The following is a 27,547-nucleotide window of genomic DNA, read 5'->3' as shown; positions in this document are numbered from 1 at the left end:
ACTCCCTGAGAACCACCAGTGCTTGATAGATTATCAGGTTATGCAAACTCTAATATTCAAGCACGGCATATCTGTTCTTGCAAAAGAATACAGACCAATTCAAAAGAACTGAGGAGGAGATCTATCATGAATCTAAGGCAAGCTGCTAGTTCAGCTGCAAAATCACTTTTACGTATGTCTTATTCTCTGGTAAAGAAGAGCCGAGAAGGTTGTCTGTAGGGAACCTTCCAGGGCAATGAATTTTAGGAGAAACTCATTGTGTGGATCACACATAGTAAGCATCAGGTAGCAAAATGTTGTCAATTTTGTTTTGAAAGTCATACAACGGTTTTAGTCTTTCTTACATCAGCTCTCTTCAAAATGCCACTATACCCACTGAAGCCCAGTTCACAGAGGAGACTCATGCAGAGATGAAGAGAGGTTAAGTCTCATGCTCTGCCCGGGTCTACATCCGAGAGATGGTGAGGGACACGGAAGCCCGGTGTGCTGCAGTCCATGGGGTCTCAAAGAGTCCAACATAGTGACTGAACAGTAAGGACGCTCTGTGGCAATCTATGGTGACTCAGCTTAGAGCTCAGAAACCTTACGGCATGGCAGTTCACAGAGTTCTCAAGGTCACTGACAGACCTCGTGACGATGGAGGGCTGAACCTCATTTTCGAAAAGTCCCAGAGAATGAAATCACGGCTGCATTTTCTGATGCAAACCTGAAGGTGAGACTTCTGTGCTGCTGCTGAAGGAGAGCACTGCTTCCTTGGGACACCAGAGACACAGAGGAGTCTAGGGATTCAACGGAAAGTCGCCAAGGTTAAATAACGAAGATGTAACTTTGGGTGTAACTGAAGCTTTTTCTGAAACTGAGCTTTGAATTTGAGATTCAGTTCTACAGGAACTAAGTGGAGATCCTAGAATTCTCAAGCATAAAGCAAGCAAGAGATAATTTGAGGTTCGGGAAAGTTAAGAGCTGGCATTTCTGCTTGGTTGCCCCAAGTTAAGCAAAATAAAATAGAAACAGTGAGGGCCCTGAAGGCCATGTTTTGAAACGGATGGACACTAAACAGGATGGGGTCACTTTCTCACGTGTAGCCTTATGCATTTACACTGCTTGCCGAATACAGAGACCTCTGCTTTAACATACAGAACCTTAATCTGGTATCCCCCTCCCCCCTTCATACTTTGGCCACAAGATATGAAGAACTGACTCATTGCCAAAGACCCTGATGCTGAGAAAGATTGAAGGCAGGAGGAGACAGGGGCAACAGAGGATGAGATGGTTGGATGGCATCACGGAATCAATGGACGCGAGTTTGAGGAAACTTTGGGAGGTGGTGAAGGACAGGGACGCGTGGCGTGCTGCAGTCCATGGGGTCGCAAAGAGGTGGACACAGCTTAGCGACTGAACAACAAAAAGCAGACAGGTCCCCTTTTCACATCTGTCCACAGTGGTGAGGCTGCGGAGTGAGGCAAGCCCGCTCCTCCAGGGTGGGATGGACACACCCGGCAGGCTGAGAGGGTACCGGAGTCCTGCAGGCCGCCACTTCCCGGGGCCCCAGAGGAGGGGCCGGGCACTCTGCAGGAACCAGAGGGAAAGGAGCAGGGAGGCAGGCTCCGCGTCTGTCCTCACACAGAATCTATTATTTTAACAACAAAAAAAGTCAGAGTGGGTGTGCTCTAAGATGACTGCTTCTACCCAGCGCCTTAGGGTAGTATCTTCATCAAGACTGTTTCAAAGATTAAATCCTGATATCCAAGTCAGAAGGGCTGCTTTTCCTAGTGTCTCCACCACTAAACACAACAATGGTTACTATCTCACAAGGTCCAGGAGACAGAGGCTGTGAAAACGATTTTTAAAATGTAAATACTTCATCAAAATATAATCTCTGGCAGAGTCAAAATGACTTTGGAATCAAACCAAGGAAGATGTGAAGACCCGAGTTGGAGCTGTCACATCGTCAGCGCCTTGAGGCCAATAAACGTTTGCTAGAGAAGGCAGGACAACAGCTCAGAAACCCTGGCCACAGGCACACTGCACAAAGTACATTCTGTCTAAAAACGATTCGGAGTTAATCCGCTCACTTCAGGTTTATAAAGAAGAGAGAGAACAGCTTCAGGATGGATTCCTCCTGAGCAGTCTCGGGAGGGCAGGGATGCACCAGGGAAGAGGCGGGATTCCAGACTGGTTCCAGCACTGGCTGTGATCTCAGGAGGGTGCCTAAGCATCTTCTGAGCGACAGGACAGGCACGGGCTGCAGGGACTACGCCTCACTCTACTTCAGACAGCTGACTCTGCGCTCACCCTAATAACGTGAATCTCTTAGATGCGCCGCTTACTGAGGTCAGAGTGGAAAAGCCCAAACGCAATCACTGTATTTCAAGACAACGGACCCGCCAGGACATCATGTTTGATTTATGAAACACTTGACTATGAAGTGTTTCTCTACTCTTCTGTGAAGAGTTAAACTGCCTTGAATTTTGGCTGCAAGACTGCTTAAGCTTCTAAGCCCTGAATTTGCATTTATAAGAGATTTAGCTTTAAGAGTTCCCATCTAGCCTTATTCAAAAGCAGTCAGAATCAACATCTGAACACAGAGGCTGAGTCACTCCTGTGTGTGTCTCTGAAAGGGGGACAGAGCAGTGTGTACTGGAAGCAGACGGGAGAAGTCGTGGGTCCTCCCCTCCTGGGACAGAGGGCAGGCAGGCAGGGCAGAATTCAGGTAATGCCAGGAAGACTGAGGTAGGCACCTAATAAGTGAAAGACAATTCTTCTGGAGAATTCGAGGAGCCCCACACGTGAACAAAATACAACAAACTAGTCTAAAGGGACACTCTGGTAAAATCGATTTCTCTCTTTTTCTTTTGTGTTACTTCCTGTCCCTCTTGAACAGGACATAGGCCTACATTTCTATGTTTCTGACAGACAACTCGATCATGACGCAGGAAAAAAGTTACTTGCTTTGATGAAAACAGCGGAGTGAACAGTGGAAGTAGGAACCGCTGTAAACAAGCTCAAGTTGCCAACATGGTTTTCTCTCTCTCTCACACACACACACACACACACACACACACACACAAGATTAAGTAAAAATCCAAACTGAATTGTGTTATAAAATCACCATGATTTTTTGGATATGACTAACCGGGCCGCATACAACCATCTAATTTTAAAGAGCTGTTAGAATTCTCCTTTACAAAAAATTTCCAGAGAATACCACACAAACCCTGAAATAAAAACATTCCCAGTGATGTTTTTCTTGGAGGCGAGTTGATAGCGCTCGCCAAAAGGAATATTTTAAGAATCCCCCAAATTGCATTGGGGACAAGCAGAAAGGAGGCAGACCACAGGGAGAGAGTCGCTCCTTTCACACACAGATATGAGATTCTTCAACTAAGCGTGTGGATTCTTTAACACTGACCCCAACAGAAGCCACCACCTGCGAAGCTCCTGTCCAGAGTCACGAACAAGTCACAGTCGACCGTTGGGTTGTGCGTTGAGCTTTAGAAACTACCCCGTGCGGCTCTGTAAACAGCAGGAGCGACTTCTATCTCTCAGAACAGCTTATCACATTTGTTTGATTGAATTTTTTTTAGAAAATCAGAGGAGGAGGCCATTCAAGAAGCAGGGAGCATGTCTGTCTTATTTAAGATGGAGTTGGACAGGGAAAGGGGTTCAGTTCAGGTCTATGGTGTTTTCAAGGCCTTGATCTGTAAGCATCAATGAACATGGCACACCCTGCCCCCTCCTCCCCCCACTAGAGGAAACCTTTGAGTCATCACAATTACATGACCAGGCATTTTTCTTTAAGCCACAGTGTATCCTGTGCTTTTCGCTTTCCCAGGGGTTGGTGTTTTCCACGAGTAGGGAGGGTTTGCGCATCATTGGGAAGCTGTTTGCATAGACACGAATTCCAAAACTATCTTTAGAACCTGAGAGCAACCGCTTGGAGGAACAGTACCCTGAAGGTTCTGGAGAAGATTAAAATACTGAAGATCAGTACCACAGTGCCTTCAGGGGAAGTGGGCTTTCAAGCACACTGAAATCCTCTGGTTGGCCTCTGGATCAGGAAAGATGCTAGTCTTGGGTCCCTGCGAGGATGGACGTAGACGCCCCCCGGCCCCGCCCCATCCACCCAGACCATCCCTGTTTCCGGCCTCCCTCACGGAATCCTCCAGACCCCCAGGGTCTCTCCTGCGAGCGCCAAGAGTGCTGACCAGCCTTTGTGGATGGTGCCCAGGACCAGCCGTAGGCCGGATGGGTCCTCAACCAAGTACTCACTTGTCCAGAGCAAGTGCCTGTGGTCAATTCTAGGGTTAATGTACTCTTTCCCTATATGAGGCTATGGGGACAGGATGTAGCAGTTGATTTATACAGTTCTTGCGGGGGGATTACTAAGTTATTTCTGTTGTTAAGGCTAACGTGTTAAATCCCTACTTTTTGTCAGCTGCCTCGAGGAGCAATGCATATCTTTAACTCTTAGCTTTCAAGTGATCCAATGAACGACATCCTGTCACTGAGTGTGTCTTACAAAGGAGGAGCCGCAGCTCAGGGAGATGGGACGTCTTCCCTAAGGCTGCCCAGCGGGAAAGGTTCCCGGTACCCGGGTGGCTCAGCAGCCTCTGTCTCATTTTCCCTTGTTGTTCATCACTAAGTCATGTCCGACTCTGTGACCGCATGGACGGCAGCACACCAGGCTTCCCTGTCCTTCACCATCTCCCAGAGCTTGCTCAAACTCATGTCCATTGAGTCAGTGATGCCATCCAACCATCTCATCCTCTGTCGTCCCCTTTCCCCCTGCCCTCAATCTTTCCCAGCATCAGGCTTTTTTCCAGTGAATCAGTTCTTCGCATCAGGTGGCCAAATTATTGGAGTTTCAGCTTCAGTGTCAGAACTTCCAATGAATATTCAGGACTGATCTCCTTTAGGATGGACTGGTTGGATCTCCCTGCAGTCCAAGGGACTCTCAAGTCTTCTCCAACACCACAGTTCAAAAGCATCAATTTTTTGATGCTCAGCCTTCTTTAGGGTCCAGCTCTCACATCTGTACATGGAAAACTACAGCTTTCACTAGACAAATCTTTGTCAGCAAAATGATGTCTCTGTTTTTTAATATGCTGCCTAGGTTCGTCATAGCTTTTCTTCCAAGGAGCATGCATCTTTTAATTTCATGGCTGCAGTCACCATCCTCAGTGATTTTGGAGCCGAGAAAAATAAAAGTCGGTCTCTGTTTCCATTGTTTCCCCATCTCTTTGCCATGAAGCGATGGGACCGGATGCCATGATCTTAGGTTTTTGAATGTTGAGATTCAAGCCTCCTTTTTCACTTTCATCAAGAGCTTCTTCTTCTCTTTCTGCAATAAGGGTGGTGTCATCTGCGTATCTGAGGTTGTCGACATTTCTCCTGGCAATCATGACAGCACCTTGTGCTTCATCCAGCCTGGCAATTCACATGATGTACCATTTTCTCTGGCGATGATTAACTTAAACTCTCCAATGTGGGAGCAGCAGGGTAGCTCACCATTTCACTGTCCTGTACTGATTATTCTTTAGGGGAAACTGATGGGACCCTCCACACAGAGCAAGCACATATGGATTTACATGTGTGTACAGACGCATAATGAAATTGCACTTTCCTCTCCCTCTGCTCCATCCTCTCCCTCTGAACAGCTACCTGTGTATTCCAGTCTTCTTAGTAGAAGGCACTGGATGTATGAGATACTAGACAAGTGAAATATATAAATCTGTCAGAAATCCTATCTTCCAGAAGAACCGGTGGCTTAATTAGTGGCTTAATAAGGGCAAAATTCTATTAAATTTTGAAGAAACTGCTTTACCACCATTTGAAATCATTACGTGCGCTGTGCTTACTTACTTAGTCGTGTCCGACTCTTTGTGACCCGATGGACTGTAGCCCACCAGGCTCGTCTGTCCATGGGATTCTCCAAGCAAGAATCCTGGAGTGGGTTGCCATGCCCTTCTCCAGGGGTTCTTCCCAACCCAGGGATCGAACCCAGACCTCCCACATTGCAAGCAGATTCTTTACCATCTGAGCCCCAGGGAAGCCCTGAAATCATTACACTGGCAGGTAAAATGTGCTGCTTAAAATGCTAACAGAATGCTGTCCTGCACTGTCTTGCAAGTGTTTAGACCCTGACTGCGGCAGGCTCCCGGCTTCGGCACCAACACAGCCCCGCCCCCATCTTGCCTTCGCGCGAATCTGGGGTCTACACCCGACCCTGCCGTGGCTCAGCCTCGCTCTGGGCCAGCGCCGGGGGTGCACCCTGCATCAGGAAGAACACGGACAGCCTGGGGATGCTGGAGGCCCAGGTGACCTACACTGCTCTGTCTGTGAGCAGCTCCTCTCTAACTTTCTCTCAGTGAGCTCTGTGTCTGACCAGTCTGTCTCCTTGCGTACAATGACCAAACCCTGTTCTGAAGATGAGAAGTCCCACATGAAGGTACAGACAGGATCCCTTCCAGGGGGTGGGAGGGAGACCTCTGAGGGGGAACCTGGCCCAGGCACCCTCCTCCTGGAGCTCCCTGAAGTCTCGGGCTCCTCAGCGTGCAGACGCATCACACCAAGCTCGGCATCTTCATATGGCCTTCCTCCTTCCGGGTCTTTCCAGACTTTTGGAAAGCCCGCCCTTATAGAATTCAAATCGATTAAAAGTCATCAGCCAGGGATGCAGTAGTGTTATGCAGCCCTTACGGAAATAATGCATGGGCATTATCGTGAGAGGAGGCAGAAGAAGGGCCCTGCAGCTATCCGTGGAGGAGTCCCAGGGGTCTGTGACCTGCCACGGAGACCGGTGCTTTACCGGTGCGGTGGCACTGACCTCGAGATGGGAGGCACTCTGGATTGTCCCCGTGGGCTCTGAGAGACCACGAGGGTCCCAGTAAATGAATGATGGAGGCAGGAAGTCAGAGATGTGGCCAGGGAAGCAGAGGCTGGTGACATCAGGGCTGGAAGGGGGCCGCGAGCCACGGGCCGTGGGCGGCCGGCAGAAGCTGAAGAGGGCAGGAAGCAGTTCTCCCAGGGCCTCCGGCAGGGACACAGCCCCACAACACCTGGCCGTGAGCCCGGGAAGCCTATGCAGACTGCTGACCTCGGAGACTGTGAGAAGACAGGTCGGGGGAGGGGGGGTTAGCCTCTAAATTTGTAGTAACACTACAGCACCATGGACCCTGCGGGCAGGGTCTCCAGTCTGTCTTCGCTTTCTAAACCGCTCCAGCCACGCCGTCCCCTGCTCTCCACGCTCACATCTGAGAGTCAGCCTGCGCGTCGTCAGAGCAGTCCGTGAGTGTGAGCAGGAACGCATCAAATCCGCAGAGCACTTTAGGGGAGAGGGTCTTTTAACCACAGAGTCTTCCAGTCCTTGCGCACGATATGTCTCTGCTGTTTCCAGTCTTCCAGGCCACAGTCTGCACATTCCTTTCTGTTTGATTTGAACTTGTATGTCAATGCTGGGGCTTCCCCTGCGGCTCAGAGGTAAAGAATCTTCCTGTCAATCCAAGAGCCCTGGGTTCGATCCCAGGATTGGAAAGATGCCCTGGAGAGAAAATGACAACCTATTCCAGTATCTTTGCCTGGAGAATCCCATGGACAGAGGAGCCTGGCCACAGTCCAGGGAGTCGCTAAGAATCAGACACAACTGAGCAACTAAACACCACCACCATCTTAGTGTCGACCTGGTACTACTGAACCCTTGCTTGCCAACAATTTGCTGAACTCACTTATTAGTCCTGAGAGCTTTCTGGTGGATTTGTTGCAACTGTCCACACAGACTCTCATGTAGTCTAAGAACAGAGGTAGATCCCCCTCTTCCCCTCTATAACCTAAACACCTTTTATTTCCTTTTCTTGGCTTATTACTGCTCTTACACTTAGCCCGCTCACTGTGTCCGTGGGCCAGGCTCCTCCCTCGGGCAGGAAGGCCCAGGCGGGCAGCCCTGTCTGAGCACAGAAGTTTATCAGATAACATGCTTCACTCCCCGCCTTGCTCGTGGACAGCACTTAATCCCACAGAGAGGCCTGATGTTAAATGCACACCCGCCTCCATTTCCTCGTGTGATTGGCGGTGGAACCCTGGCAGGACCTGGGGCCGAAGCGGGGGCACGCAGGCAGGGCCCCCGCGCCTGGCAGCGGGGAGGGCGAGCGCCAGCCCTGACACCCGCGCCCTCCGCTGGCTCTGCGGTCCAAGAGGACAGGCTGGTACAGAGCAGAGCACAGCTGCCTGGCCTCATAAAAGATAATGTCTTCCTCTGAGACATGAGGGAAGGAAAAGGTGACTGATAAACAGAGACACTGTGAATTGGAGAGAAAGCAAACAGGATATTCATTCACAGAAGCTGGAGCTATTAATGACATTGTATACAAAGAAATGTGGACTGGTACTTGTATATAATTAAGTAAGGTAATTTCTAATTGTTGCCTAGACAAACAACACTTTGTGGGGGGAATTCCAGCCTTTTCCACTTCATGACTCCAACGACTAACATCTTAAACCTCATGCAGCAGAGGGAGATGCAGATTAAATCATAACAAGGGAAAAAGACCACAGATGAACTTGAAAATATATCTGCTGTTTATTTGCATATTATAATTCTACCGGTTTAAATTAACACAGCATTCTCAGGTGGCTCAGTGGCAAAGAATCTGCCTGCAATGTAGGAGATGCAGGTTTGATCCCTGGGTTGGGAAGATCTCCTGGAGAAGGAAATAGCAACCCACTCTGGTATTCTTGCCTGGGAAGCTACATGGACAGAGGAGCCTGGTGGGCTACAGTCCACGAGGTCACAAAATAATCGGCATGACTTAGTGACTAAACAACAGCAGTGTAACACATGCTTAGGGGGAGGAGAAGGGAGGCTGGGTACTTAGCAGATGTAAAATAGTGACGCAAGTAACAAACGATGCTACCCTCATCAGACAGTAATGCTTTGGAGTGACCACGGGTTGTGGTCAAAGTAAAAATAGAAAGAGTAAGAAACAATTTCAATTTCAAGAATAATGAAAAAAAAAAAAGACTTAAAAAAACAAACCTCAAATTCTGCATTTAATACACAGAAATAAGGACAAGTAATGTTAAAGATAGACATGCATAGATAATAACATATCCAAACGGGATTAAACGAACATGTCTCTCAGTAAGTAGACCCATCTGTGAAAACAATCACGGAATTCCGTTGGCTTTTTAAACCATCGCTCACATAGGTCACATTAATTCTTGGTCAAGCACAGAAGAAAGTGCATTTGCTGTGAGAATGTGCACTGGGCGTTCTCATTCCGAGTCTGTGCTAATCTTACACCTGCTTGTGGCCGTGAGCTCTTTACCTAGAAACCTACCTGCTCGTCCTCCTGGGGACCATCAGGAGGCGAGGACCCAGAGGGACCGGGGCAAGGAGAGAGGGCGGGATTGGCATGGACCGGCCCACCGCTCAGCCCGGACGAGCACCCAGGACACACATGCACGGAAGCTTACCCACTCGAAGGACAGGATCCAGCAGCCGCGCGCCATGCCCAGCAGCACACTCAGGGTGCGGCGCGGCCTCCCGGCCAGCACGTGTGTGGTGCTGCCGCACACCTCCCGCGCCACCGAGAAGCCCTTCAGTCTGTTCACGACCTGGATCACCATGCTGTACTTTCTGTGAAGCGGGGAGAAAAGTCAACACGCGGTGCATAAACATCAAGGGGATTACAATGAACTAAAATGTAAAAAAACTAGAAAAAAATGTACACTGACTTCTAAGGTGCTCTTTGCCATGCAATCCGTAACTTGAAATCTGGGGGAAATAAATTTCAGATCTCAACTCCAATTGTTTGTTCTAGTGGCTAAGAAAACAGCGGCCTGAAGCTAAACGCGGTTTCCCCAGGTGCCCAGTGGGGCCTGCCAGCACCCTGCACCAGGCCTCCTCGACACCCAGACCCCACTGTGTGTACTTCTGAGTCATCTTGGACCTAGTTTTTGCACTGTCAGAACCAAGATACTCACTCATTTTATTTTAAAAATAAAACACTTATCAAGAGTCAAACATAGATTTTATAGGTCCTGTTTATTAAAACTTCAGATTAAACCTCAGGGCAAATTTCACAAAGCTCATCACTACTTATTTTCTGATTTGTCATTCCATTAATGCCTTAAGTACCCTTTTTTCTCTTTAACTATTTCTCTTCCCTAACTTTCTTCCCAAATCACTCTCCATATTCCTTCTCTTCCTTGTACGGTCACCTTTCTATTATGCCTTTAACTCTGACATGTTGCTTTTCCCCCTTTCTGCCAGCAGCTTTGGGAAATCCCTGCCAAAACATGAACACCACGCAGGCTTTCTGAGCCACACTGTGACGTGCACACTGAGTTAAGAAACTTCTCTTGTCTCCAAAGGTTACATTCCAAAGGGACGGAGGCAGTTTGTCCATGATTACGCACACTGGCTCCAACTATCCCCTGCTTATATTCTGGCATTTCTCAATTATGATGATCTGGGCTTTGCCGATCACAAGACCCATTTCTTCACTTGTGAAATACAAGGCCTGACCTCTATTCTGGTGAAAATTTTCCAGGGATCCCCAGGGTGTAACAGATGGATGAGTCAGGGCCAGGCACATCACTTTAACCACAGGATACATGCTTATTGGAGTTGCAGAAAATAAATTGGGGGAGGGGTACAAAATACAAATAAAACAATAGCAAAAAGAAGTGAAAACCTCTAAGCCAGATGCTCTCTAGAAACCTGTTCCTGCATATCTATGATTTTGTCATTCCAAGTCTGGGAGCTTCTAGCTCTTCGCTGGATGTGCTAAGCGATAACAAGGATCTTTGCAAAACATGGCTAATCAATATGACCTTAGAACATCTAGGTCTTGTTCTTACCTTCTGACAACAAGTATTTGTGGGGCAAGAATGAATCAAAAGAGATTAAAAATGGCCCAGATGAAGAGTTTGATTTGCAAACCTTCGACTGAGAAAATAGCTAGCTATCAGTGTTTTTTGTTTTTTAAATTTGAGGCAAAAATATAGACTTTTAAAAATGTTAGACCAATATTCAATTATTCGTTTCTGTATTAAACTATTTAGGATGACCAACGTATTTCACAAGATGTAAACAGAACTTGTAAGCATGCTCCTTTCTCACTAGATAACATGCGGGTTTTGAATGACCAAGTCCTTTTAACTTCATGTCAAAGGTGGGACGGGATCCTGCCACCCAGAGTCTTGGAAGCATGCACTCTTTCTGCAGCCTGTTTTTCACTGAGATGTCCCAGTGTTTGATGGATATCTTAAAGCCCTAAAACTTCTGATATTTAAAAAAAAAAATTTTTTTTCCTCTTTAAATAAAAATTCAAAATTCTGTTGCAAAGAATAAGGCACGGTATTTTTCTTGGATGTGCAACGTTGTGCTAATGTTTAAGGGAGATGATAAGAGTGCGCTAGGGAGCTGTGAATGCCTCCACCAGATGTGCAGACAGCTGCTTCACCACAGTGGTAGAAGGCGTCCCACTAAAGCGTTTCTTTAAGATCTTTAAGGGAAGTGCTTCCACCCGTGAGGCTACACTGACGGGGCCTACAGAGGGTGGGGGTGGTGGACTCGCAGAGCCATGCAGTACAAGACGAGCAAGAGCAGGAAATACTAAAACGCCTCTAGATGCCGTCCAAACCACTTAAAGGTCTTGGGTGCTGAACTGTTCACAGCCTTTTCACCACCTCTCTTATTTCCAGCGCTCTTCTGACTCCAGTATTAATTACAGAGAGCAGCACCGACACAGCACAGACGTGAGGGCTGCCTGAGCGCCCAGCACAGTTTATGAACGAAAAGTCCAAACTTTATATCGAGGAGAAAGTTATCAAAACAACGAGTACTTACTCAGATGGCATGCTTGTCATGACTAATGTTCTTGTTGGCTAGGGATGTCAAAAGAGAAGGAACAAAAAACAGTCAAAAATATAAAAAATATTTTTCCCACAGAAATAAACTTTGTTTTCTGAAAAGTTACATCACTTAAAAGTAAACATTTACGCATATATCAAAGGAAAAAAACTTTATATTCCTGGAAAAAAAAAAGTAGCCCAAAAGATAGAAACTCAGATACTATCCCCAAACCAATCCAAAATAATGCAGGACATGAGGTGGAAGAGAAAAAAAAAGTTTCCCTCCAGAAATTCATCCTACCAGTTGCCTAGTGGGCCTCCACAAGTGCCAAACTGTTAATACGTGTCCAAGGAAGGACAGGGTAAGAGAGACGTTTTTCTTGCAGGCTTAGAAACCATTTTTCCTGAGGCTTCCAGGCAACCATATTCTTGGTCTCAGAAGTTAGTACACAGTAATGTTCAAGGTTCTGCTACCTGACTCAAGCAGATTCTTTCATCCCTTCCACATAAGAGCACAGATAATGGAACTGCTTATTTGAGTACTGGCATCTCCTATTAATTGGAACTGCAAATTTTTTAAAAGTAAAAATTTAAAAATACTTTTTACTTATGCATGCTGCTAGCAAAGAAATGTTTTAGAAATATATAATTAGACATATAAATTTCCCTGTAGTTCCACCAACTAGAAATGACTATTGTTTTATAATTCGATATATATTAGGGCAAATGTTCTTTTGTTAAAAAAAAATACCTTTATTTATTTACTTTTGTCTGTGCTGGGTCTTCATTGTGGTATGCGGGCTTAGTTGCCCTACGTTATGTGGGATGTTAGTTCACCAACCCGGGATCAAACCTACATTTCCTGAATTGAAAGGCAGATTCTTAACCACTGGACCACCAGGGAAGTCCCCCTCAATGTTCTCTTTATTTAAAAAACAAATGTGAATGCACACTATTCTTACACTCATTCAGGTCATGTGATGGGCCTCAGATGGAACCAGCTGCTCAATGTAACCTGGAAACCGTCACGGCACACAGAGCAACACCCCGAATGTGCCCATGAATGAATGAGAAGGAGCCAGAGCCAAATGTGCCCATGAATGAACGAGAAGGAGCCAGAGGTGCCCAGAGGACCCAGGGGGCACATGGGGCACTCAGGGCCTCTGTGCCGCATGGGTGCCCTGAGGGACGGTGAGGGTAGAGACAAGGTGAGTGAAAAAGATACTCGGAGGAAGACCTCAGGAACGGCAGATGAGCTAGCCAACAATGGACACCCACCGTCCTGTGTTTTTAGTTTCCCTCCAGAGCATCCTTTGTCAGCTCTCCTCTGTTCTGGATATGAGTGGAACGTGAGCACGGCTCCCTGGGTTGAGCCTGGAGACAAGGCCTTCATGCAGGAGTAAGATTCTGGCTTCAGTGTCATCCTAGAATGAGGACTACGCAGTCAGCGACATGGCCAACCCCAAGTAAAACCCTGCAGGAGGTCATGCCAAGGCATTTACTTTCTTCTGGGGACCCATCCAGAAGCAGCCTGTAGGACGTCATTGGTGGGACGCACTCATTCCTAGAATGAAGGCATGGAGGGGGACAGGCAGAGGAAGCTCTCCTGACTTCTGTATCACCAGGCTTCTCCGTGACTGCACCTCGGGCTGCTTCTCCTTCTTACCTGCACTCACTCCCCGTGAGCCCTCACGTGGCCTCACGCGCTTTCTGCAGAAGCAAAACGCCTACAGCCCCAACTTCACATTTCTAGCTCAGACCCACTCCGTGATGCCAAGACTCAGACTCTCCTCCTATCTGACATCTGCATCTGGAGGTCTAGTAAGGATCTCAGATGTGACTTGTCCAAAACTAAGCTACTCTTCTTTTCAGGAAATTATGCAAGAAAAAGAAATAAAAGACATTCAAATTGCAAAGGAAGAAATCAAACTCTCTCTCTTCACAGATGAGAAGAGCTTACAGGCAGAAAACTCTATGAAGAAGCCATAAAAAAACGTTAGGACAAATAAATTTAGCAAAGTTTCAGGAAACAAGAAGCACAAAACTTATTTGTATTTCTATACCTTAGCGATGAGCAATCAGAAAAAGAAACTAAGAAACCAACTCCATTTATTAGCATCAAAAAGAATAAAATACTTAGGAATAAATTTAATAAAGACGACGCAAGCCTTCTACACTGAAAACTTTTTTAATTGCTAAAAGAAATCAAAGATGACCTAAATAAACAGAAAGACAGCCTGTGTACATGAATTGGAAGACTTAATATTATTGAGGACAATACTTGCCATTGCAGATTCAATGCAATCTCTACCAAAATTCCAACGGCAATTTTTGTAGAAATGGAAAAATCCATCCTAAAATCCATATGGAATTTCAAGGAAACACAAATAGCCAAAACAATCTTGAAAAAGAACCACAAGATGGAGATCTCACACTTCCTGATTTCAAAATTTACTACAAAATTACAGTACTCAAACTGTATAGTACTACATAGGGATAGATGTGAATACTGAATTGAAAGTCTGGAAATAAACCCTCACATCTATGGTCAACTATTTTTGACAAGGTTGCCAAGATTGTTCATATATAGTCTCTTCAACAAATGATGCTGAGAGAACTGGATAACCACATATGAAATAATAAAACTGGATCTTTATCTTACACTATAGAAAAAAATTAACTCAAAATGGCTCTAATTTGAGAGCAGAAGCTATAAAACTCTTGGAAGAAAACATAGGGAAAAATATTCATGATACTGGTTCCTTAAATTAAGGCACCAAAAGCACAGGGAAGAAAAGATAATTAAATAAATTGGACTTCATCAAAATTAACAACTTTTTTTGGCATCAGAAAACACGATCAAGAGTGAAAAGATAACCCCCAAAATGGGAGAAAATGTGTGCTAATCATACATTTGACAAGCTTTTGACATCCAGAATATATAAGAACTCCTACAACTCAACAAAAAAAGGACAACTCATTTTAAATATGGGCAAATAACTTGAACAGACATTTCTCCAAAGAAAATAAGCAAACGGCCCACAGCACATGAAAATACGCTCTAAACCACTAGCCATTTGGGAAATTCAAATGAGATACCAGACCTAATGAGATACCACTTTATAGGATGGTTACAACAACAAAAATCCACCAAACAGCACGTGTTGATGACGGTTTGTGCTGGAAGCCTCATGCCTTCTGGCTGGAATATAAAATGATGCAGCCGCAGTAGAAAACATCTGGTGGGCCCTCAAAAAGTGAAACACAGAATTACCACAGGACCAGCAAACTTACTCCTGGCATATATCAAAATGAACTGAAAAACAAGGACTCATATACTTGTATGTGAATTTTCACAGGAGTCAAAAGGTGAAAACAACCCATGTCCATCAGTAGATAAAAGGATAGATAAAATTTGGAATATACATATAATGGAATATTATTCATCCATAAAAATGAATGAAGTTCTCATATATACAACATGGATGACTCTTGAAAATATGCTAAGAGAAAAAAAAAGCTAGATATAAAAGGATACATACTGTATAATTCTATTTACAAAATATCTAGAAAAAGTAAGCTTGTAGAGACACAAGTAGACCAGAAGTTACTGGGGGCTGCAGCGAAAAGATACATGAACCCAATGTTCCCTGGAGCACTGTTTACAATAGCCAGGGCATGGAAGCAACCTAAATGTCCACAGACAGAGGAATGGATAAAGACGTGGTACACACATACAGTGGAATAATACTCCTTCATTAAAAAAGAATGAAATCATGCTGTTTGCAGCAACCTGGATGAATCTAGAGAGTGTCAGATTGAGTGAAGTCAGTCAGACAGAGAAGGAGAAATATCCATATGACATCACTTACACGTGGAATCCAAAAAGAAACTATAGAACTGAACTTACAAAACAGAGAGAATCACAAACTTGGAAAACGAACTTACGGCTTCCAGGGCAGGGAGGAATAGTCTGGGACTTCGGGCAGGTCAGGCACACTCTGCTATATTTAAAATGGATAAGCAGCAAGGACCTACTGGACAGCACAGGGGAGTCAGCTAGTGTTACGTGGCAGCCTGGACGGGAGAGGGGTTTGGGGGAGAATGGACACCTGTGTGTGTCTGGCTGAGCCTTTGTGTTCACCTGAATCTATCACAATGTTAATTGGTTATACTCCAATACAAAAGGTTTTTGGTGTTAAAAAAAAGAAAAACAAAGAAGAACTTGCTAGGGGACAGGGTGAGGTGGGAAGCAGGGGTTATTAAAAACCCTTCTCTGAAAGGTTTTTGGGGAGCTAGGGTCTTTCAAGCGTATTCTTATTGAGTCCCGAGAGACACTGTACTTTCCTTCACCACAACCTCCTATCAGTAAACTGGCTCTACTACACTGTGGGGGGGAAAACACAAATTTGATTTGGGAACACGTGGACAATTCTTTCACTTTTCCTCTATTTGAAAATCTTCATAAGAGAAAGTTTTAACTGTTATTCAGGTGAACATTCTGTGAACTGGCAAGGCATATAACCACCACTGCAAAAACAACTCAGAGGGTCAAGTATCAATTTACCCCTTAGTGCTTGAAGCGCAGCACGCATTCAGCACACTCCGCTGAGCAGAATAAAAGCTCTGTGCACAGAAGTCAAGGTATTCTTCCTCCTCTTAGAATGCTATCACTACCGGAAAATACCTTCTACCAGGCAATTACACAGAAAGAATACATAAAGCATAAAAGAAACAATCAGATGCCAGGAGACCCAGAAGAAGCCTGCAATTCAGTACGTCTTCTTGCAGCTCACGTGTTTGTGACTTCCTATCTGACGTCCACTTGGCCTTTCCTTACCTCATGCGTCTCATCTAAGAAACCAGACAATGAGGTTCTCCTACAGCGCCAAGTGATTAATTACTCTGCTGAAAGCAGATATTAATCCTGGCAGTTTTGTAAACTATAACCTTCACAGTATGTGATTTCATGAGAATACATTTCCTAACTTGGTCATTTATCTATGTAACCTTTGCTACATGTCACCTTTCAATGAAAGTAATAAAAACGGGGAGAAAGTTCAGCCGCTTTCTTCTCTCTCAATGACGGTAACCTGATCCTGCTCCACCCTGGCTGTGAAGTCTATATGTACGGTGATAGTCACAGTGCACAAATCTAATAAGGATCAGTAAATCTTATTTAACATTATTGGAAAAGACAAAAAAAAAAGACCGGCTAACCTTTATTTGAACCAACCACAGTCAGTGTTGAAAGACGAAACGGTCCTTTAAGACTGAGACCTGAATCTCCCTGTCCTGTAAGATGCACTCCCATTCTATGAAAAGTTGATTCTCCAAAACAAACTTGCACGTGACCTGGTCCCTGTGCCCCGGAACCTAGAAGGTTGGGTAAGAACTCTTCCCACCCTTTCAAGTTCTTGGGAAGTGCAGCAGAAGGGCCCTTGCTCCCCTCCACTGCTCTGAGACAGGATGGCCCACGCCCTTCCTCGGAGGCTCGAAAACGCCCACCTCCCGCCTCCCCAGGGCTCCCACCAGACGCACTGACGACTCCCTTGCTCACCTGCCTCTGGAGCCCCAGGCCACAGCCTTTTCTCTGCAAGGCTCCCCATGCTCCTGCTACATCAGTCTGAAGAGAATGGGCTCAACTGTCTCGTGCGTTTGTTTTCACAGATCTGGGGCTGGGCCTTGCACGGGACTGGCCCTGCTTCCCCACCCAGGTAACCCTGGCTGAAGGCGTCCTCGGGGCCCTTCCTGAGTGGGGACTCAGGGTCCCACCATTGGGACCAGATCGTGTCCTGGAGTCCAGACTCTAGTCCAGCAATACCATGGTAAGGGTTTGATGTTTACTGACTTTCTGAGTGTTCACTCTGGTGCCCGTTTCTTTTGGTTTCACAGTCTGACCATTTGGTGATCTCTGCAAATGGGTTGATGGTCCACAGAGATCTTTGTTCCCTGACAGATGACAGAGTTTTTTCTGCTTGTTTTTCTACTTTCAGCTCAAAACTATTAAGAATTTCATGCCACCAGGGAGTAGGGAGTAGATATCTGGACTAAAGTTTGGATTTCCATGTTTATGCCATGAGAGAAATTTTTAGCTATGAGTAAAATTTTAAAATTCAAATTACAAGCTCTGTGTGTGTGTGTGTGTGTGTGTGTGTGTGTGTGGCCATTCTCACCCTGAGAAAAGTACCTTGAGATGGTGTTACCAACTGCGATTTTAAAATCTCCTAAAGAAGCTGTTGGCTTAAGTGCCTACAAATCGAATATTCCTAAAATTCCCAAATATTATGGAAATTGAACTCCCAGTATTTTAAACAGTGCCAAAAAAAGAAAAAATACTTAAAAAAAATTTCTGGGGGAGGGGGGCAGATTTCCTGTTTCCTGTCTTAAATTGGGGTGTAGTTGATCTACAATATTATGTTAGTTTCAAGTTATAAAATAATGATTCAAAAATTTTATAGATTATACTCCACTTAAAGTTACTGTAAAATACTAGCTATATTCCCTGCGCTGTGCAATATATCCTTGTAGCTTATTTATGACGAGCCTGGTCCCTGGCTTACAGTTTTCCCGGAGTGAGGGAGGTGACTGAGCAGGCCCAGGAACTACAGCAGACGGTGGGGACCTCAGAAGAAAGGAATTCGCCCAAATTTATAGGCACTGCAGGTGAAACCTGCCAGCAGGCTCTTGGCTTGGCTTCCTTACCCAAGAGGCTTTTAAGTGTTACAATCTACGATTCCTTATGAAAACTTCCCGCAAATCAAACCTGAGGCCTAGGTGGTAAATTACCATTCTTGCCGCACCTATCTAAACACAGCTAATGAGACCAGCCTAATTCTGTGACCATAAATAATCTTTCTTTGATTACTGGGGGAGGGACTACAGAAAAAAATTCCGTTTCTATGGGAAACTCCGCAGTGTTTACCGAACACCATTCCAGGACTTTGGATTTTAGCCATGTTCACTGAGTGACTCTGCACCTCTGTGGACACTGCAGGGAACTGGTGGATGCGAAAGCTCTGCTTTGTCTGGTAGAGACTTACTGGACTTCCTTCTCCTCTAGTAAAAACCAGTTTCCATCCTTAGCTGCACCCTGGCCCAGGTCCTACTGCCTTGCCCAAACTGCCAGTCCTTACTGAATCTCCAGTGTTTCTGGTTTCCTTCAGCATCCGCCTACAGTCCCCCAGACCAACGTCTCGGCAGCACCGGGAGCCAGCAGCAGGCGGCCCGGATCCCGGTCTGGCCTCTGGTGACCTTGCAGGCGCCCTTGTCCCTGGCTCTGATGGAGCCGGGGGTGCCGCTGCGCAACAGGAGCCCAGGTGGGCAGGCTCCTCTCTGCACAGGCCCCGGAGCGTCTGGCCATGCCTCAGTGTGAGAGGCGGCCATGCCCGTGGGCAACCCTGATGGAGACCCTCAGGACACCTGACCAGCTGTCCAACAAAACAGAGCCGCTCCTTCACGGGGTCCTGAAGGCTCGGCTCCCGAGTCTGCATACAGTACAACCGCCTCCGTCAATTTGTTTGTTCCTTTTCACTTTAGGAACACCTCTTTTACAATGCCCAATCTTCAGGGCCCGAAAACAACCAAGTCTTTGCCAACGGCAGATGAACCAGCATCAGCAAGGATTCCCCAGAGGCTGAGATTCAGCTCTGCCTCACTCAGAAGGTTTCCCATCACGTCCGAGTTGTCTGCTGAGGAACCGCATCCTTTTCTCTGGGACCGAGAACATGGAACCTGAGCGCTGTGCGCCTGCAAAGCTGCACGGGTTGGGAAGCCGCCACCCTCGTGTTTGAAGAAGAGGCTAACTGCAAAGGACCACTGCTCTCCATCACCCACACCACCTCTCTCCCCCCACCAACTCAGATAAGACGGCCTGTGCTCACATCTTCTCGCCCAAAGATCCTCCGTGCCACCCTGTTTATCCTCTGTGAAGCCCCAGGCTTCTCCTTCCCCAGAGCTTTCCCCATCAAAGAGTGAGCTCCGTATTGTAATAGTCTGAGTAAAACCACCTCCCTAATTTCAGTACATTTTGTCTGTCACAACAACTACATGTTTGTTTTAAATGTCTAGGGACAGAGTTCTGAGAAACATGTGAATACCCAAGAAGCAACTGTCTCATTAGATCTTCCACTTTAGTGTTTTATTTTCCAATGTCAAGTTTGTCCTCTAAGGTCAATTTTGAATATAAAAAGATGAAAAGAGGAGGAAATCCTTGAATAATTAATAGAAACAGAATCACCCTATCCTAAAAAGAATGCAGATACTAATATTCATTTGGTCATTAGACACTAAATAAGTCAGACTAATTTATCAAGCACAAAACCAGACACTAGGGATATAAAGAACAACGATTCCCGCTGTAAAGAGGGTGAAAAGCATTTTGACATAAAGTTATAATCCAGTCAAATTACAGGTATCATCAGATATATGTATAGTCGAGACTACAAAGGAGACAAAACTGGCAGCCTGAAGGGGGAAGGTGGTCAGGAAATCTTGAAGGAAAATGTGACTCAGTTCAGACTTGGAGGATGAGGAGTTTGGCAGGCAAGGTGGGACAGGATGGTGTAGACAGGACAAATATGCAAAGGGAGGGACAGAAAGGGGCTCCTTTGGAAATCTGAGAGGAGTTTGTATGGATTTACCAAGATGTCACTTCAGAGATCAACATTCAGAAGACAGTAAGTCTTGGGAAGAATTGTGGCAAGACTGGGAGGAAGGTGAAATGATATAATAATCAACTGGAAAAAAAAAGCCTGGATGAGAGAAGATGGAATGGGCACCAAGGCTGCAACAACGAAGACGCAATGGCAGCGTGGGCTTCAAGAAAACCAGGAGGAGGTGGAATAAAGGGACCTGGGCGCGGGGGTGAGGCAGCCTTGCACCGTGGTGGACCACATAGAACTGGAGAGCGGGAGCGAGTGAGCAGCTGAGGGGAAGAGCGGGACCATCTGGGAGGAAGCGGGAGAGAGCAGCGCTCACTTCAGCAGAGCGGGAAGGGCTACGCAATCAGCAGTGAACATCCTCTGTTTCTCGTCAACACAAGACAAGAGGTCCAGAAGTGGGCGGTACGGCGTAAAAAGAGGTGCGACACTGCAGCAAGCTCCTTCATACAGGGGCCTTTAGAGGGGGAGTGAGGCAAGTCGCTTGGGATGGTCTGAGTTCACAGGGGGAAGACGTTTCCTGATTCTGAACAGGACGGTAGAAATGGCGCCCCGTAGTTTACACTAGTGTGGCTTGTAAAGCCACTATGGAGGCTCCACTGATTTTCTCCTTATTTTTGAGAGGACACAAGAACTCTTTCATCGTCTGCAGTAGCTTGTGATGCTAAGTTGACAAGGCAGCCAGTGGTTCAAGGTACAACCTCTGCTGTCTTCCTGCACTGACGCTGGTGGGACACAGCTTGGAGATCCAGAAAGTTTACCTGTATTCACGGCTCATCCCTGGGCTTAACTGGATTCATCAGACGTGAGAAGAAACATAAACATAGGGCATGTATCTTAACACTGTATCTGTGAGCTGACGATCTCAGAAATGAAGATACAGTGAAACTGCAGTGTATGGACAACCTCAAGAGAAGTGGAAACTCTCACCCCATCACCTTCTGTACGTTAATGTAGAATGTCCTTGTCCCGCTCTTTCTCTGCTCACATCTGTGCAGGTAAGCCATCCAGTATTGCTCTTATAGAACGCCCATGCCAGAAAGAAGAAAAACAAACTTCTACGTTTTCAACATTGTTGTTCATGAAAAAAAGAAAGCATAGCAACACACTGTTCCTTAAAAGGAAAACACTTGTCCAAATACAGCTACGCAGCATCAAAAGGTGATCAAAGCCGACAAGGAGAGATAACCGTAGGAAATAATTTACTAACCAGCGAGGAAGAGCTTGCAGATATGAAACACAGTACTTAATTTTAGCAAAAGCACTTTCTGGAAGTTCTAAAGCGGTGAGTTGGGGGAGGGCAGGTCAAAGTGAATATCTGGGAAATAGTCTAGTTGATTTTGTTTTAATAAGATCAAAGGGAGGTCAAATGAAACAAACATACTTGTTTTAAGAGTGACAAAAAAGAAACGCTTCAAAAATATAACATTCTTTAAATGTTTTGGGTTTAGGTACCATTTCATAAGCAAACAGTGGAAACACATTTCCTAAAAAAAAAAAAAAACAAGGTAAAGAGGCTGATTCACGTTGATGTACGGCAGAAACCAACAAAATACTGTAAAGCAATTATCCTTCAATTAAAAATAAATAAATCTTTTTAAAAGTGAAGAGATAATCCACACCTTTGCCAAGATTATTGATTTCAATCACTACTAATATAAGCTACCCTAGATATGTGGGCACCGCCAAAATCATATATTTGCATGAATTTTGACTATAGAGAACATTTGCTCAGTTGTGTCCAACTCTTTGAGACCCCATGAACTGTAGCCCACTAGGCTCCTCGGTCCATGGAATTGTCCAGGCAAGGATACTGGAGTGGGTAGCCACTCCCTTCTCCAGGAGGTCTTCCCAATCCAGGGATCAAACCTGGGTTTCCCATATTGCAGGCAGATTCTTTACCATCTGAGCCACCAGGGAAGCCCCCTAGAGAACATAAAAGTGAGCAAATCATATAGGAAAAAACATTAATTCTGGACAAATGTCTTCAATTCAGACCTGAGAATTTTCTATTATCTAGACCTTAGCAGCTACATCATTTAAGTGTCTTCAGAAAAAGCTCAATCTATGGATAAGAGACCCCAGCTTTTTAAAAATAAGCAGCTCACTAGATGTGTCCTTCAGAGTATTATCCCTTGGCTTTTAATTTGATGATAAAATCAATACTCTGAAGCTGGGCCTCACTGCAGAAAGCTGGGGCAGAAATCTTTAACTTTCTTAAGTGAATCTTTTTGTAACTTAACTGTCCTTTTTCACGTATTTTTTCCTTACGTGAATCTGTTTTTTTAATTAGGAGAATTACAGTGACTCTTAACATTCAGGGTTTTTTTTTCCCCTAAAAAATATAATACCTTTCTAAATGTTCTCAAACAAAGCAATAATAAAATGATCAGTTTTATTGGTCAGTAAAACATCAGTATCAATTCTGATACTCATATGTTGGATAAAGATGAACTGTTTATAGTAAAAGGAAAAAAAAAACAAGCACAGAGAAAATGAAACATCTGACTTACTTGTCAACACCCAATTTGTTAAAAAACACATACACACAAATATCATGATATTGTAAGATGCTTTATCTAACAAACTTAGCATCAAACGCTCAAAGTGCCAGGGGTCAGCCTCTACCTGACTCCTGGCCCTGAGTGTGCTGGGGACCAGAGGCCATGGAGCCCTAATAGCAAGGAGCACAGTCCTCAGAACGGAACGGCTCTGTCCCCCAGAGTTCCTCTGCTGGAATCCCAACCCCAAGGTGACAATGTCGAGAGGCAGGGCTTCAGGGGTGATTAGGTCACAAGGGTGCAGCCTTACAAAAGGGACCCCTGCACCTCTCCTGTCTGCCATACCAGCTCCCCGTGAGAAGACGGCCATTCATGAACCAGGGGGTGGCCACGCCTGACCCTGAACCTGCCTGGCCTTGACCTCAGCCTCCAGAATGCTCTTCATGAGCTGTCTAATCTGCTGAGTTCCATCCCAGTAGCCTGTGCAGACTGGACTGCCATAACCGCTTCTGCACTCAGGAACGGGCTCTGAGGAGAAGGGCCAGGCGAGGAAGGAGGCGGGACCCAGGCCGCCGAGTGTCCCAGAGAGGAGGAGGGGTGTGCACGGGAGGGCCGGGCAAGGGTGGCCCCACGGGGCTCCCGCAGGCCCCACCTGGGACCCCTCTGTCTGTGCAGCCCCTCTCAGACAGAGGACAACAGACAACGGCCCACAGAACGACGTGAGGCATCTGAGCCCATACTGCATTCCGTGGGAGAAGGGCGTCCAGGGTGGGTGGCCGGCCTGAGCCTGCCTTTCAGCGCCGCCACCCGCAGGCAGCTAAGAACCGGCTTCAGATCCCAGCCCCTGCGGGCAGTCTGAGAAAGAAACTTGCTCAGACAGCTCAGCTCCTGTGAAGGGCAGAGTTCTTTCACCATATACTCTCAATATACCCTAAACTCAAAGAGTCTGGCCTTTGGGAAACAAGCAGGGTAAACTTGGGGGGAAAAGGCAACCTCATGGGATGTCTGAGACAAAGATACACCCTTGTTTCCTCTGGCCCTGAACCTCGGGGCTCACACCGTAGCCTCAGCCTGGGTTTGGATTCCTAGTTTGCTATCTGTTGTCCCATCTCTGTGCTAAAACTTCACCCGATGAGCTGGAGAGACACAGTAAAAAAAAAAAAAAAAAAAAAACTCAGAAATAAAGAAAGAAAAAAGCCCCAATCTGATCAATGCTGAGAAAGATTTGGTGCCTCTTCACATTTTTACTTTATTTGTTTACTTTGGCTGCATCGAGAGGTTTGTGGGATCTCAGTGCCCTGGCCAGGAGTGGAACCCAAGCCCTTGGCGGCTAAAGCACCGAGTCCTAACCACTGGACCACCAGGGAATTCCCTTTGGTGTTTTTTAAAAGAATGAACAGAATTAGATTACAACTAGTGGATTTATTCAGAAGTAGAAAGCAGAAGACATTTCCACAGAAAAATAAAACAGCGTATATATTTAAAGAAGTTTTTGAAAAACTGAAATCCACTGATAAGGCAGGGCAGAGCGAGAAGCCCTGCAGAGCAGCCTGCCCGATTCTCAGCCATTGTACGTTATCCTGACTCACCGCTGATACGTTCACTAAACCCCAACGCACACCCAAAAGCCACAGACGCATGTGCCAAGATCTGCGTGAAACGCCTCCAGCTTTATTTTCTAAGAGGCTGTAATAATGCCTCATTGATTGAGTTGTGGCTTCATCTGTCACTCTTCTATTCAACTCCTTCCCATCTGAATAATGCTGTTTTAACTTCTTTTTTTTTAAAACTAGTAATATCCAATAATTCATATTCGTAAGTATTTATTTGGAGAGCAGTCACTTTGAAACCAAGCAGAGAGGGTTGAGCAGACTTAAGGAGAGGAGAAGCAATAAATTTCTTGTGACAAGAGAGGACAGCGCTGCTCCTCCAGAGAAGACTGGGAAAAAACCTGCTGGGAAAACCACCCATGTGTAAAGTGGACGCAAGCTTTGTGGACACACATGTGCGTCTCCACGTGTGCACGTCCTGGCACCTTAGCAACATGCAGATGACGGCTCCCACCCGCACTGAGGCCTGCAGGCCCCTCCCAGCCCTCTCCAGGGCCACTCTCCGGAGGGTCCTTGGCCCATGCGGCCCCTTCCGGGAGGCACGGCCAGCCGTAACAGAGCAGAGGAGCAGGAGTGGGTATCTTCCCAGGGCCGTCTCCAGGGACAGGAGGCTCTTTCCAGAAACCTCCCAGCAAGACTTCCCTTCGCGTCTCACTGGGCAGAAGTGAGTCATGTTTCCAAACTGGGGAGAGAGACGGAATGATGGAGCTGCGCTTGGATCTCTAACTGTCTGAGAAGAGGGCGGGGGCGGGGGGTCATCACATTAGGCGGGAACAGTCCCCTGGCACAGCGGCTGCTGAGTGAGGAAAGCATTTAGGGAGTTCCCTCGGTGGCACGAGTTCTAAAGAATCCCCCTGCCAATGCAGGAAGTGTAAGAGACACGGGTTCCATCCATCGGTGGGGAGGATTCCCTGGGAGGGAACAGCAACCCACTCCAGTATTCTCGCTGGAGAACCCCATGGACAGAGGAGCCTGGCGGGCTACAGTCCGTGGGGTACAGAGCCAGACACCACTGAGCCGGCGTGCATGCTGGCGGCCTGCAGGTCAGGCCTCTTCACTTCCAGTGCAGGGGGTGCGGGTTCAGTCCCTGGTTGGGGGCTAGGGTCCCACATGCCACACAGCCTGGTCAAATATATTTACATATATATATAAAATTTTTTTAAATGCCACTGGAAAAAGGAGGGGCGGGAAACGGAGTTGCATGTCTTTTCCTTCTCTTCAGCTCCTTTATTCCCAGATAATCCATTTTGTTGAATTAAAGACTGCTACTTCAGCTGGTTACTATTCTGAGGTTTTGCACAACTCAGATTAATTTGATATTTCTAAGCCAGGTTACCAAGGTTACGATCCCTTTGGCTAACATTCCCCAAATGGCATATTTAGTGAGCTAGACCTTCGGAACCAGCAGCTGTGACTACATCGGAGCGTGCATCTCGAACCCGCCCAGTCTCCGAACGCCCGAGGCAGATGCTAACGGGGTCTCTCAGTGTCCTCTGCCTCCAGACCTCTGGTGGGGGCTGGGGGGGGGAGGGGTTCTACGTTGGCTCTGCCTTTACTGGCCCAAGAGGACCGCCGGGGACTCACGAGAGTGGCTTCAGCGTCGGCCCAGTGGCCCGCACGCCTGAGGCTTTCTGAAGCACGTGTTTAGAACGCGGCACACAGCAGCCAGCAGACACAGAAAACAGTGAAGAAAAGGTGGCGCTCTTTGAAGGTTCTTTTTTAATGTTTCCTATATAAGTATTTTTTTCTCATACACGAAAAGAAAAAAAAAACCCAACAGCAGGCTGACGGAGCCATAAGCACTTGTTACACCTCCCGGCAGCAGAGGTTCTCGGATGGACTCAGAGGCGCATCCGCTGGCAGACTGGACACCTGTCATAACGAGCAACTGCCCGCCCCCTTCCACTGCCAACTCTGCGTGCGCTTTGCCAGGAATGGCTCATCAAAGCAACTACAGATCCTGGTGCCAGAAATCTCGGTCCCTGCAGGCTCTGCCAGCTGCTCCCTCAAACTATCCGCCAAGGCCCCCACGGGAGGCAGGCCCCATCTTACTGCTCTTGGGGGATGGGGGGTGTCTGAACAATGGGCAGCTGTTTACGGGGATATTTACAGAGGGGCCATCCTTCAGGAAGCGTGGTGGTTCTCCTAAGTGGGTAACAACAGCATGCTCATGCAGAACTGTCAAGAAACAAAATAAACATCACCTGTCATTTGGGTGAGTCAACGGCTCTTTCAAGTTGAAAGCTAAACTTTCAGAACAAAACAGCCCACAAGATTACATGCTTCCAGCCAAGCGCACTATCTGTGGCAGGCAGCCGGGGTCCTAGGATCACTGCAAAGGCTAAGAGCACATTCATAAACAGCGGCTCCAGCAGCGCAGTGGTGAGCTCACTCAGGGGCCTGTGGGAGGAGAGGAGGCTCCAGAAAGCATCAGCTCTGGCTTACATCGAGACGGCGCAGATGCCCTCTTTCCTAGATAGATTATGATGAACACGACATCACTGAGTGACGGTTAAAAGCACTAGGAACAGTGTAAGATGCGAACTCAAAAAAGCAGAAGGGAAATGCATGCAGCCTTTATTCACTCAGTAAATATTTACAGAACATCAATTTTGTGTGTCATGCTATATTACAAAGAGTATCAAAAGATGAAAGCTTGGTCCCGGAAGGCGCACAGGCTAATAAAATATGTGAGAACAAGCAATTACTGGAACACATGCAAGTCATTACTCAGCGTTTGTTTTCTACTCAGCATGAGAGATGTGGAAATTTAAGCACTTGATCGGGTATGTAGTGTCTTCCTCCTTCTCTTTGGTTTTAACTACTGTTGTCGTAAGGGTGGGCTTCCCATGCAGCAAAGTGGTTAAACAATCCACCTGGCAATGCAGAGACACAACATACGCAGGTTCAATCCCTG

General features: G+C 46.4%; 1 protein-coding gene across 13 annotated transcripts in view; it reads right to left on the bottom strand.

Annotated features, from left to right (window-relative positions):
• MCPH1 (microcephalin 1) overlaps positions 1-27,547 on the bottom strand; it is a 220,330-nt gene that overhangs the window by 142,601 nt on the left and 50,182 nt on the right. For 10 of the 13 annotated variants that reach the window (XR_006339295.1, XM_043893805.1, XM_043893806.1 and 7 more), the window contains 2 exons: positions 11,855-11,892; positions 9,475-9,637 (listed from right to left, as the gene is read on the bottom strand). Coding sequence is in view for 12 of the 13 variants with exons in the window: in XM_043893805.1 (XP_043749740.1) it covers positions 9,475-9,637; positions 11,855-11,892 (201 nt within the window). In the remaining variant the exon portion in view is untranslated. Of the gene's footprint in view, positions 1-9,474; positions 9,638-11,854; positions 11,893-20,831; positions 27,507-27,547 lie in introns of those variants that run through there. The other 3 variants (XM_043893814.1, XM_043893815.1, XM_043893813.1) reach the window with 3 other exon arrangements.

This window comes from Cervus elaphus, chromosome 32 (assembly GCF_910594005.1).
Source record: "Cervus elaphus chromosome 32, mCerEla1.1, whole genome shotgun sequence".
Classification (NCBI taxonomy): domain Eukaryota; kingdom Metazoa; phylum Chordata; class Mammalia; order Artiodactyla; family Cervidae; genus Cervus; species Cervus elaphus.
Note: the sequence above shows the minus strand (reverse complement) of the source record. Positions and strands in the feature narration are given on the sequence as shown.